The sequence below is a fragment of the Neophocaena asiaeorientalis genome, unplaced genomic scaffold (assembly GCF_003031525.2).
Source record: "Neophocaena asiaeorientalis asiaeorientalis breed wild unplaced genomic scaffold, Neophocaena_asiaeorientalis_V1.1 scaffold332, whole genome shotgun sequence".
In the NCBI taxonomy this organism is placed as follows: Eukaryota; Metazoa; Chordata; class Mammalia; order Artiodactyla; family Phocoenidae; genus Neophocaena; species Neophocaena asiaeorientalis.
Window position 1 is genome coordinate 5,676,871 of NW_020173111.1, and position 13,614 is coordinate 5,690,484.

The 13,614-nt window shown below is 42.0% G+C and overlaps 1 protein-coding gene across 3 annotated transcripts in view; it reads left to right on the plus strand.

Moving 5' to 3' along the window:
* The first annotated feature begins 723 nt into the window (after positions 1-723).
* Positions 724-13,614, plus strand: part of CNOT10 (CCR4-NOT transcription complex subunit 10) — a 64,401-nt gene continuing 51,510 nt past the window's right edge. For all 3 annotated transcript variants that reach the window (XM_024743479.1, XM_024743480.1, XM_024743482.1), the window contains exons 1-2: positions 724-988; positions 12,695-12,789. In XM_024743479.1, the coding sequence (XP_024599247.1) occupies positions 967-988; positions 12,695-12,789 (117 nt within the window). In that variant the 5' untranslated portion in view covers positions 724-966. The remainder of the gene's footprint in view (positions 989-12,694; positions 12,790-13,614) is intronic.

Consider the following 13,614-nt stretch of genomic DNA (forward strand, 5'->3'; position numbering starts at 1 on the left):
CCTCTGCAGCAGGGGGGGCAAAAAAAAAAAAAAAAAAAAAAAAAAAAAAGCCTAAGGAGACATGAATAATTTAATGTGGTATCTTGGACAAGATCCTGGAACAGAAAAGCGACATTGACTGAAAAAAGTTTTTTTCATTTTTTTAAATGTTGAATTTAGTTAATAGTAATGTACCAACCAAAGTTGTTTCTTAGATGTGACGGATGTACCACAGTAATGTAATAATTATTCAAGATGATCACAACAGGGGGAACTAGGTGAAGAGTATACAAGAGCTCCATGTATCATTTTGCAATTTTCCTGTAAATCTAAAACCTCTACAATAAAATGTTTCGTTTTGTTTTCAAACGGGGAATCGCAACTGTGCCTTCTCACAGAGCTGAGAGAAATCATTAAAAGTGTACAAGCCAAGTGCAAGGCTCAATGCTTACCATATAGATGTCAGGTGCAGTTACTGTGGTTTTATGTAAAATGAGGGACAAGAGCTCGGATACTCGAGAATTCTAACCAGGATAAGCACACAGCAGCGGCCCGCACCTCCCACCCGGCCCACCCAACACACGCGCAGACGCGCGGGTGAGCGCACATCCGGCCGGGCGCGCGCGCTCACGCCGCAGGGGGCGGGCCGCCGGGGACGCCAGCGTGGGGCGGGGCCAGCCGCAGTTCCCACGCCGGCCAAGGCCCCCGGAAGTAGTGTGTCAGGGGACGCGGCGGGGCGGAAACCGTGCATGGCTGGAGGTAGAGGCACCGCCTAGGGCGGAGACGCTGCTGCTGTTGCTAGACGACGCAAACTAGTCTTCGTCACTTCCTCAGCCCGCCGTCTGCCCACTCCCCAGGCCGGAACCCAGGGGCCCGGAGCCGGAGTGGGCGCAGGGTCGTCCTCCGAGGTCCAGGATAGCGGTAAGCCGGGCAGCTGGAGTGGAGGCCACGCCACCTGCGGGGAAAGACCCGAGCCGAGGCGGGAAAATGGCCGCAGACAAGCCTGCAGGTGAGACGCGCGCCTCGCGCGCTGGGGCGGCGGGACCCGCGGGGGCGGGCAGACCCTATGCTGCGGTGGCGGGGCCCCGGGTGGGGACGAGGGATGGGGACTCCGGGGCGACTCTAATTGGGGCGTGCATTTCTCTCCCCCATCCCCTCCCTTGGCCGTCGCTACTGTGTCTTTGGGCCCAAGGTCCGATAGTTTCTTACCAAGAGCAGTATGAAGCCGCTTCTGGCCGCCTTTGCCCGGCTCTCCGGAATATTTCAGATTTAAAAAGCTTAAATCTGGGTGGCCGCTTCACAGACTTTTCGACTTCCCACTGACGAAGGCAGAACAAGGAAAGTTAACCCCGGAGATGCGGCTACCTTGATGCCCCCGGCTCGGGCTAGGACTCATCTGGGTGGTTTCGGCCGCATCAGCCTGCCTATGGTCAGCGACGACTTGTGTAATTAGCTTTGTAAAAACAACTTATTGAAATAGGCATAACATTATTGTGTCTCACTTCGAGCTGTGCTCTCTATAATATCTTGCGTTTAGAACCTCTTTTCCCCTTAAGTTTAATCTCGACGATTTTCTTTATGGATTACTGCTCCATTCCTAGAATCTTCTCCATTGAGGAATATAAAATTCTTTCCTGCCTACTCTGGGACGGTCTGGCGTATATTTCCTGTAAGAAAATAATGTTCTCTGTGGCATCCATCCAGGTTTTGTTGGATGGAACTTAAATGACAGGACTTAGAAGTGGTCAACAGTTAGACTTTTTACAGTAAAATTAATTTTTTTGAAAAAGGAAAAGAGGGCTTCTCTGGTGGCGCAGTGGTTGAGAGTGCGCCTGCCGATGCAGGGGACACGGGTTCGTACCCCGGTCCGGGAAGATCCCACATGCTGCGGAGCGGCTGGGCCCGTGAGCCATGGCCGCTGAGCCTGCGCTTCCGGAGCCTGTGCTCCTCATCGGGAGAGGCCACAACAGTGAGAGGCCCGCGTACCGCAAAAAAAAAAAAAAAAAAAAAAAAAGGAAAAGAAAATCTCAATGTTCTGTAATTCTTTTATTAGGTCCTGATCTCAATAACTGACGAACTTGATTTGAAATTAAAGTGAGCCAAGCCTAATATAGGTACAGATGAATGAAATTGTCAGAGCATCTCTTCAGTAATCTACTAAGAAGAAAAACAAGAGAAAAGGTTTAGAAAGTGAGGCTAAACCTTTAGAGGGCACTAGAGAATTTTAGGTAGGCTGGTCAGGGAAAGCCTCTGGTGAGGTGATATTTGAGCAGACACCCCAACAAAATGAAGCGGTGAGCCATACGGAATGAGGAGGGGTGGGTGGGAGAAAGTTCCAGGCAGGGAATAAGCATGGCCTCTGCAAGGCTGGACCAAGAGGACCAACATATTCCATCTTAGTTTAGGACATTGTCTCTCCCCCAGGTTTACCATTTCTATTCACCCATACCATTGCACTTGCCTGGAATGACCTTTTTAGGCCTAAAACCTATGTTGTTTTCAAGTCCTACCTCAGTCATAAAGCATTCTTCTACTTATTCATTCATTCGTTCATAAAAATTGAGTGCCAGGCACTGCCTTGGATATTAAAGAAATGGATATGACACACTCCCTGCTTTTGAAGACCTGCTATGCAGTCTGTTAGAGTCAGCCCTATTATGTCAGACCACATAACAGACCTGCTATGCAGTCTGTTAGAGTCAGCCCTATTATAGTGGCACTCCCATTTGGGAAGAGCTATGTAATATATGTAGTAGAAGAATAAGGTCCAGAGTGATTTGGGGCCTTTCTTTGATTGGTTTAAGCTTATAGGCCACAGTGTAGGAAACTTCCTACCTAGAAAATAAGGTTGAATTTGTATTAAGTAGATGAGTGTATAGTGTGGCCCCATGAATCTCTCCGCTCCTCCTCTCCATCCCCATTTCAAGTGCTGTTGTTCTGGCCTTTATCTCTCTCTTTTTTTAAAAAAAATTGGAGTATAGTTACTTTACAGTGTTGTGTTAGTTTCTGCTGTACAGCAAAGTGAATCAGCTATATATATACATCTGGCCTTTATCTCTTGATGTGGTCTGTTTCACATTGAGCATCCTAATGAATGGTTTTGTCTCTTCCTATCCAGTCCATTCTCACTGCTTCGTTTTCACTTTATTTCTAAAACACTATTTAGATCATACCATTCCTTGCCTATAAACTTTCTAAAACTGTGCCATTTTTTGTGCATCAGATCCTCACTCCTTAATGTCATTTATGAGGCTCTTCACAATCTTTTTCCATCTGATACTTCTATATCATCACATCTAGCTCTTCACACCAGAAGTGATTCTTAGAAAGTATCATGTTCTTTTGAGTTTCTGAGCAGTAATGCGCTTCTTTCTCTTCTCTATCTGGTGAACATGCTTCTCATTCAAAATCTAGTTTATATGCTGCTTCAAGTCTGAGCTCCTGAGCCCAAGACCCTTTTCATGGAGCTTGTTCTTCATTAGGTAAGAAAGAGGCCCATGAAAGGATTTAAGGAGGTAAGTGACCTGATCACACTGACTGTGGTAGAGAATGGATTTTTTTTTTTTTTTTTTTTTTTTGGCCTCACCTCTCAGCCTTTAGATCTTAGTTCCCCGATCAGGGATCAAACCTGTGCCCCCTGCAGTGGAAGCGTGGAGTCTTAACCACTGGACCACCAGGGAAGTCCAAGGATGGATTTAAATGAAACAAGACTGGAAGCTCAGAAACTAGCTGAGACCAGCTAATGTTGTGATATTAATTTATTCATTAAATATTCACCAATAGCCTGCTCTGCCAGACACTGCGAAGTCTCTGTCCATGAGGAGCTTGTAATGTAGTAAGAAAGGCAGATAAACATGTAAACAAAGTAAGAAATAATTCGGATTTCAAGCTGTGATAAATATTGTGAAGAAAAGAAAAAATGAGTAAAAGGATAGAGGATAACTGAGAGCAGGGACCCTACTTTGAGTGGATTGGTTAGAGAAGGAAGGGCTCTCTTAGAGGTGATGTTTGAACAATGTCCTTGCTCCTTGGGAAAGGTTCTGAGTTAAGCCTCAGTTTCTTCATTTGTAAAATGGGGGTCCTAATAATCTATTTACCTCCCCAGGTTACAGCTTGTGAGGATCAGCTGAGGTGAGGTGTGTGTTTTAGCCCACACCCTCTGGGAAGCAGAACCCGATTAAGGCGTTCACTGTTTGGAAGGTGCAAGCCCAGGATAGTGAAGGTGAGGGAGAGAAGGAAGGAAGGCAAAGGAAGATGAACTACATTACAGCCCTAGCTACTGTTCCATCGTGACCTGTGAAGAGACGTAGCAGGTCATTTGCATATGGGACTTTTCTGTAAGGTTTTCGAGGAGAAATTACACTTCAGAATAGTCCATATGAGAGAGAAAGAAGGGATGATTTATTTGTCCAGCTTTCTCCCATTTCCTGTTTCCAGCTGGTCAAGACTCACCTACTGGAGAATTTACCTGTGCTTCTAGGTTACGTGGCTTCTTAGTGATTGATCAGCCAGCAGTTCTCACACCCTGATTTGTATTTCAACCAAATCATAAAGGGAGGGGGTTCCCATCCACCCTGATCCCATCCTCCCTTTATGATTCAAAGATAAACATTGAAGGGGCAGTTGAAAGTCCTAAGGTTCATGTCCCTATGTAACATAAAAGTGGTGTGAAACACCAGCAATATTTTAGGGTGATTTATTTGACTTTACTTTTGATAGTTATTTGAAAGGAGAAAGTGGCTGGAGTTAGGATGCAAAATCCTAGATTTGAATTTATCTGAGAATTTGGACTATGAGGATGGCAGTAGTAGGCTTAATAGGAAAAAGTTGATGACATTATGAATATGGGAAAGACAGGACCAGATGAGTAATATGAAATCGGGAGAAGAGTACTTGAAGATGGCTTTGAAATTTTGAGCCAGAATGACTGTAAAAATGGTAGGAAGGGGCTTCCCTGGTGGCGCAGTGGTTGAGAGTCCGCCTGCCGATTCAGGGGACATGGGTTCGTGCCCCAGTGCGGGAAGATCCCACATGCCGCAGAGCGGCTGGGCCTGTGAGCCATGGCCGCTGAGCCTGCGCGTCCGGAGCCTGTGCTCCGCAACGGGAGAGGCCACAACAGTGAGAGGCCTGTGTACTGCAAAAAAAAAAAAATGGTAGGAAGAACAAACAAAATGGGAAAACTTTAAGTTAAGGATATTTTTATTTTATTTAAAACACCCCAACCTTTTTATCGTTATTAACTGTATGAGGTAAAAAACATGAAGTCCTCTATCACTTCTACCTACCCAGTCTCACTGTCCAGGTAACTAATACTGAGTTTGTGTGTTCTTCCAGACTTTTTCTATGCCTACCCAAGCTTACATCGACTAAAAAATATATGTGTGTGTATATATACATATATATATATATATACACATACACATACACACACACGTGCAAATGAGGAAATAAACTGTGCAATACTGTCTTGCCATTTGCTTTTTTTCAAGGTCCAGTAAAGAATCTGTGCATTTTTAAAATTGAAGTATAGTTAATGGAGTCTGTACATAAAGTATCTTCTCTAAGTGACCTACGTTGGGTATTTTATTTTTTTATAAATTTATTTATTTATTTAGTTTTGGCTGCATTGGGTCTTCGTTGCTGCATGCAGGCTTTCTCTAGTTGCAGAGAGCAGAGACTACTTTGCAATATGCAGGCTTCTCATTGCAGTGGCTTCTCTTGTTGCAGAGCACGGGCTCTAGGCACGTGGGCTCAGTAGTTGTGGCTCACGGGCGCTAGAGAGCAGCCTCAGTAGTTGTGGTGCACAGGCCCAGTTGCTCTGTAGCATGTGGGATCTTCCTGGACCAGGGCTCAAACCCATGTTCCCTGCATTGGCAGGCAGATTCTTAACCACTGCGCCACCAGAGAAGTCTCTACATTGGGTATTTTAGGTGTTTTTAGTGTTTAAGAATTTAGAGTCTTATGATTCCAATTTAAAATGAATAACTGATTTATATTTGTGAATATAAGTTGAGGCCTTACTATGTTATTGCATGGACATTAAAGAGTCACTGTTTTCAGTAAGCTTAATTTTTTAGATTTATAAGTTATTTGAATTCTCAGAAATTTTGTCTTTTTAAGTCAAAGGTTGTACTTAAAATGTTTTAAGGGGGCTTCCCTGGTGGCGCAGTGGTTGAGAGTCCGCCTGCCGATGCAGGGGACACGGGTTCGTGCCCCGGTCTGGGAAGATCCCACATGCCGCGGAGCGGCTGGGCCCGTGAGCCATGGCCACTGAGCCTGCGCGTCCGGAGCCTGTGCTCCGCAACGGGAGAGGCCACAGCAGTGAGCGGCCGGCGTACCGCAAAAAAAAAAAAAAATGTTTTAAGGTTGTAGTTAAAATGGAATATATTAAATTACTTAAGGTGGTTATAATTTTGTTTGAAGGTGTAAATGAAATCAAACATTCATCATGGCCCTTTAAAATGAAAACTCCAAATAGAGTAAGAAGTCGACGTTAAATGTAAAAGTTTGAGGAAAATCTAGTCATTCTGAACTTGTAAATTAATAACTGTTAATATTTGAAAACTGGAGTAAATCTCTTCTCCATGCATAAAAACTACTATTTTTTTAAACTACTATTTATGAAAATAAAAACAGTCATCAGCACTGGTAGCGTTCTGCTTTGCCTGTCTTTCCCAAAGTGTGCTGATATTCTTGAAGCTTGGTATTCTGTTCTTTGTTTCTGCAGTGCTGGACAGGGTGCTCAAGTCTATAGCATTGCTGGTCACATGTTAGTCCTCTGAGCTGTGGAGAAATCAGCCATTGTATGTAGGGCTTTGCTAAGGCAGGTGTACTTGGTCATGTGATAGAAAACCAAACGTGAGGTGTGTGAACATTAGCTGGATGGTGGCTTTAGTAAACCTGAATTCTTTTTCTTTGAAATGGCATCCTCATTTAAACTTTTCCTTCACAAAGGCATCAACGCTATTTTGCGAGAGTAGCAGTAGATTTCCTTAGGCCTGCATTTCTTTTACTTTGGGGAAATTTTTCTTTTCTTGAACATCATTGGAGCTGTATTTTTAAAAGTGTAGCTTGTGTGGAAGATCCTCCAATCAGATTTTTTAAAATAAATTTATTTGTTTTATTTATTTATTTTTGGCTGTGTTGGGTCTTCCTTGCTGTGCGTTGCTTTCTCTAGTTGCAGCGAGAGGGGGCTACTCTTCATTGTGGGGTGTGGGCTTCTCATTGCGGTGGCTTCTCTTGTTGTGGAGCATGGGCTGTAGGCGTGTGGGCTTCAGTAGTTGTGGCTCACAGGCTCAGTAGTCGTGGCTCACGGGCTCTAGAGCACATGCTCAGTAGTTGTGACGCACAGGCCTAGCTGCTCCCCGGCACGTGAGATCTTCCCGGACCAGGGCTCAAAACCATGTCCCCCACATTGGTAGGCGGATTCTTAACTACTGTGCCACCAGGGAAGCCCCTCCAATCAGATTTTTTTTTTTTTTTTTTTTTTTTTTTTTTTGAAATCAGATTTGAATTGTTAACATTCTGTGTTGGAATGTGTCTGGGCTTTCCGTTAACTGACTTTTTCCAGTTTTGGAAAAGCAGTGTGTTTCTTTTCTACTTAGTTTAAACCTAATTGGTTAGAAATGAAGCCCGTTGGCTTAAAAAGCATCAAAGTCTGTGCGCGGAAGAGCTCTGTTCGCCTAGATGGTCAGTGCTGTTCATTAGGCCAGAGTAGAAGGAAGGTCCGGCTTGTGGATGAACGGTCATATACTCTTTCAATTGGCAATAGAGACTATTTTCGGACAAATAAAGACACGTTGTGGAATTACGTGCAGCCTCTTTCTGGTAAGAAGTCAGTAGTTACGAAGAAAATGAATGTTTTAAAGACTGATTGTCAAAATAATACCTGTTCCTTGCAGAAAACTTGAAAAGTGCAGAAAGATAAGGAAAATAGGAATAGTAATCCTACTGGAGTGGGTTTTTTTCCCCGTAGTTTTATCTTGAAGTAAAAGAATGTAGGTAAAATAATAGCTGGTTAACATGTAAAAAGGCTGTTTACTGAGCTCAGTTCTCTAAAATGTCTATTTCAGAGACTCTTGTCATCCTTAGAGTCTAGCTTATTAAAGTTGGCTTCTTTCCTTATTTGGAAGATTTTAGGAGACTTTTACAGTTCCTAGAGAATAATGATAGCAGTGGCCACATAAGCCAGTCTGCTTCTGGTGGGAAGTAGAAGCTTAAACTCTTCAGTGCCTTGGTGAATTGTTGGATGTTTCCCTCTGCCTTGTATTTATAATCACAATTTATAAATGACAGTTGGGCCAAGAAGTCCCATTAAAGAATGTCATCTAATTTAGAGAGGCTATATTTTAGAAGAAGCTATGGAGATAACTTGATGGCAAACTAAGAATTTTGGGCATTTGGTTTAAATTTAGTGTACTTCTTTATGAGGGGAGAGAGTTTTTAAACACTTTAGGTTTCCTAAAAAATTTCAAAGTATTTACGTTCATTGTTAAAATTTTACGGTGAATATACCTAGAGTTGAGGTTCTGTCTCAATCTAAACTCATACCTGGCTTTCTGGGGTCCTGAAATCCTGTGTCCCCATTTTTACACATTTTAAAGAAAATGGTCCTTACTGTCATTGTGCACCTGAAAGTTTTGCAAAGCAGGTGCATTGTGTAAACAGTTGAGTTAACAGTAACTCACTGTTACTGGCTTTCTAAAGAAAAAGCTGTTTGACAGGGTCCTCTTAAACCAGTGAGCTCTCTCACTGGTTTAAACTGTTAAACTATTAGTTTTTGTCCTCCCTGTTACGAATCAATTCTTATTTATTTGTATGCAAAAGTGGAAATGCAATACTAATTTATCTAACTTTAATTATCAGAGGTAACACTTCTAATAAGCCCCAATGCCAGGGACTTCGCTGGTGGTCCAGTGGTAAAGAATCCATCCTGCAATGCAAGGGACACAGGTTTGATCCCTGGTCGGGGAACTAAGATCCCACATGCCGTGGGGCAACTAAGCCCATGTGCCATAACTACTGAGCCTGCACACCTCAACTAGAGAGCCCGTGTGCCTCAAACTACAGAGCACTCGTGCTCTGGAGCCCGCGCGCCACAACTACAGAGCTCATGCACCCTAGAGGCCGTGCACCACAACTAGAGAAAAGAAAACCCGCACACCACAACTAGAGAGGAGCTCACGTGCTGCAGTGAAAGATCCCACATACCACAATAAATATCTCGCATGCTGCAACTGAGACCCAACGCAGGCAAAAATAAAAATAAATAAATAAAATAAATATTTTTAAAAAAACACTGTGAATAAAATTTACCTCTAAAAAAACCCCAAATACCAGAATACCTTTTTTTGTAGGGCAGATCTAAGTCTTAGATAAGTTCACTTAAGCACAGGTTATATTTTGTTTCTAAGTGTAAGTGGTGATTCTCAAGAGTATTGTAATAATAGGGGTTTTGCAGTGATCTATGGAGCTGTTCACACTAAATCTAATTTCATGGTTTATTTGTATGTTTAAAGTGCAGAAATAAGTATTTTATAAAAAAACAAACAAACACAATGGAATCCTTAGTTCTGTCAAAAGGAAAGGGGAAAGGAAGCTAATATCTAGTTAAGAGAGTTAGATGGTCAAGGGGAGACCAGACTGAAGATATGACTGATTCCAAGACGTATGTTTTCATTGTACCATGATGTCATCTTGACAGAGGGAAATTGGGGGTCTTTGCTTACTGCTTATATGTGCCAGGCCAGGGCTTCCCAAAGTCAGCTCTACTGAGGACTCATTCGTTGAAATGATCCTAGAAAACAGGTTTCTAGGCAGTTATCAAAAAGTGCTCACATCATAAGTGTACATACAGTTTAATGAATTCTCACACACCCAGAAGCACCCCCCACTCTCCACCCCATGCATCTTGCAGTCACTAGACTCCTGGAGGTAACCCCTTATCTGAATTCTAAAACCTTGTATTAGTTTTAGGCAGGCATTTAAAAATAAAACTTAAAAAAAAAAGTAACCCATGTAAATTATAAAAATTTAAACAGGTGTTGTCAAATGCAAGTTTATGTGCCTGAAGCACAGTGAGGCCAAACAAACCGAAATGTCAGAGTTTGGAGCAGGGAAAGGTTTACTGCAGGGCCAAACAAGGAGATTGGGTAGCTTGTATTTAAAAAACCCAAACTCCCTGATGGTTTTTGGAAAAAAGTTTTTAATAGGCAAAATTTGGGGTGAGGGCTGCAGGGTGTGTGGCTTTCTTCTGATTGGTTGGTAGTGAGGTAACAGGGTGGTGTCCAGGAATCTTGAGCTCAGACTGAAGTTACTATCCTCCACCTGTGTGGGGGCCTTAGTTCCTGCAGAAGAACTCAAGAGATGTGTTATATATATTCCTTGAGGAGGAACCAGTACTCTGCACTATTGTTTCTTGACTGCTCCACCTTTGTTTCTGCATTCTCTCCCTTCTCTAATTACTGTTTGAATCTGCCCTTTGGTACTCAGGAAAGGTCTAGGAGCCTGAAGCTTTTTTCTACAAAGAAGAAAACGGGGTGGGAGGGGTGTTTGGAAGGGTTTTTGTATCCAGGAGGGCCCCACAGACAGGGTCCTGCTCAGTTTCACAATTGAGAGGAATAGGAAGGGAAGTAAAATCTCTCACTCTTCCATCCCACTCCCTGAAGGTAATCACTGAGTTTGATGTATATCCTTCCAAAGTTTATTCTGTACATATTCAGAAGTACATATTTATGTATATATCTTTACAAAACATGAAGTTCAGTTGTATAATACTGTTTGCAGGACTTCCCTGGTGGCGCAGTGGTTAAGAGTCCACCTACCAATGCAGGGGACACGGCTTTGAGCCCTGGTCTAGGAAGATCCCACATGCCGCGGAGCAACTAAGCCCGTGCGCCACAACTACTGAGCTGCGCTCTAGACTCCCATGAGCCCCAACTACTGAAGCCCTCATGCCTAGAGCCTGTGCTCCACAGCAAGAGAAGCTACTGCAATGAGAAGCCCACACACCTCGACGAAGAGTAGCCCGCACTCGCCACAACTAGAGAAAGCCCATGCGTAGCAACAAAGACCCAACTCAGCCAAAAATAAATAAATAAGGAAGGAAGGAATCCACCTGCCAATGCAGGGGACACGGGTTCGATCCCTGGTCCGGGAAGATCCCACATGCCGCAGAGCAACTAAGCCCGTGCACCACAGCTACTGAGCCCACTAGCTACAACTACTGAGCCCACACTCCTAGAGCCCATGCCCCACAACAAGAGAAGCCACTGCAATGAGAAGCCCACGCACCACAATGAAGAGTAGCCCCCGCTTCCCACAACTAGAGAAAGCCTGCCTGCAGCAACGAAGACCCAATGCAGCCAAAAATTAATTAATTTTTTTAAAAAAACTGTTTGCAATCTGTTCCTTTAAGATGTTGAAGATATTTTTCCATGTCAACACATGTAGACTCAACTTCTTTAACAGTTGTTTAGTGTGCCATTGTATTCCTATACCATGCTTCAGTTAGCAATTTTTTTTAATTGGAATATATAGTTAGCAATTTCTTAACTGAGGGATATTTAAGGATATCTCTAGTTGTGTTATTTCTAGACATTCACTTTTATAAATAGTGCTGCAGTGAGCATCTTTGTGTATTTGTAGAGTGAATACCTAGAGGTGGGATTGTTTGGTCAAGGCTATGTACATAGACAGGTATTGGCAATTCCTTACCAGGAGGTCTTAACCAGTTTACGCTCAGACCCAACAGGTGTTGTCCTTGAGTAGTTAAGACTTGGTTCAGCTGAGATTTTTATGTTTATGTTTTTAATTTAAAAAATCTAATTTTTAAAAGAGTAAATTGGGTAGAAATTGTGAATATTAGAATGTACATGGACAGTTCTGTTAAGGAAGCTTTTTAAAAAAATTTTTTTTTTTGGCTGTGCCAGGTCTTAGTTGTAGCACACAGGATCTTTTCATTGTGGTACACGGGCTCTTTGTTGGGCACATGGGCTTCTCTCTAGTTGTGGCACGCAGGCTTCTCTAGTTGTGGCACACGGGCTCCAGAGCGCATGGGTTCAGTAGTTGCAGCGTATGGGCTCTCTAGTTGTGGGGTGCAGGCTTAGTTGCCCTGTGGCATGTGACACCTTAGTTCCCCAACCAGGGATTGAACCCACGTCCCCTGCATTGGAAGGTGGTTTCTTAACCACTGGGCCACCAGGGAAGTCCCAAGGAGGCTTTTTAAATGTATTAATCTTGGCTTTTGGATTTCTTTGCCTGGAAATTACCTATGAGTTCTTATAAATGTAGTTTTCTCATTGTTAAATGTTGCTGTGTTCCAACTGGATTATAAACTTTTTGAAGGCATTGTATATGTATTTATAATCTCCTTGTGTCTGCAGGGCCTGGCATATTTTCTTGAATATGTGGGATTTTTGGTATATGGCTGGGGGACAGATCTAATATTTTTAAGAGAACACAATATTCTCATCCTGAATGACCTGACAGACAGAACTGTAATCCTTACATAAGGATTTCCACAGCAAAAGGAAACATTTCTTAAGTTTTCGAAGGAATGGCTTCTTCCTCACTTATGACACTAATAGCCATTGTGTTTGAGAGAGGTCTAACTTTGGCAACTTCATTAGGAAGAAGACAATTAAGAAGAAAACTAGGGATACATTCACTGCATTACTGTTATTTCTAAAGAACTATAAAACTTGTATGTTTGCAGATCAGGGAGCAGAGAAACATGAAGGGACAGGTCAGTCCTCTGGGATTACTGATCAAGAGAAGGAGTTGTCCACCAGTGCTTTCCAGGCTTTCACAGTAAGAAGTGGTTTCTCTTAATCTGTTCCATTTTTAGTAACTGTCAAGCATGAATATTTTCACAGTGAATTTTTTAATTTATAATTTTTGTTCTGTACTAATTCAAGAGTTTAAGTTTATAGAGTAGGTTTAGGTTTAAAATTTTTTTTTAATTTTAGAGTTTAAATATGGTGAAAGGAATGAGAGTAATTTGAGCCATTCCCAAATTTTTGTGTTTCCATAAACATATTTTAACTGTCAATGTTGTTATTAAGTCTCTTAAATTTAGATTTGTAATATGTGAGTCAGTCTTTTCATTTTACTACTCTCTTCAGTTCTCTTCCTTGACTGTACTTTAAAGTGGAACCCCAAAAGTTTATTGTCAAAACTTTAACTTTTCTGACATTAAACGATATGAAAGAAAACATTATTTGATTATCAAGTTACATACATGTAAGTGGAAGAACTTGATACTTGGGTATTCCAAGTATACTAGAAATTAAAATTTGGAGTAATTATATTACCTTTCTTGGCTAGCCTTGGCTATTATACCTTGCTAGCAATATGTACTAATATATATTATATCTGATTATAATATATATTATATATAGGTATATTACATACCCATATATGTGTCTGTGTCTTGTAGATATAATGCACATGTATCACTGTTAGAGTTTCATTCTTTGGAAATAAATATCCACAATTTTTTTTTCAGTTTTATTGAGATATAATTGACATATCAGAGTTTCTTAATTGGCATGACTCTTACTTCAACTAGTGACTTTAATTAGTATATTTAGAGGAATTATATCTGTCTTTGTAAGAATTTTTAAATAAAGATCA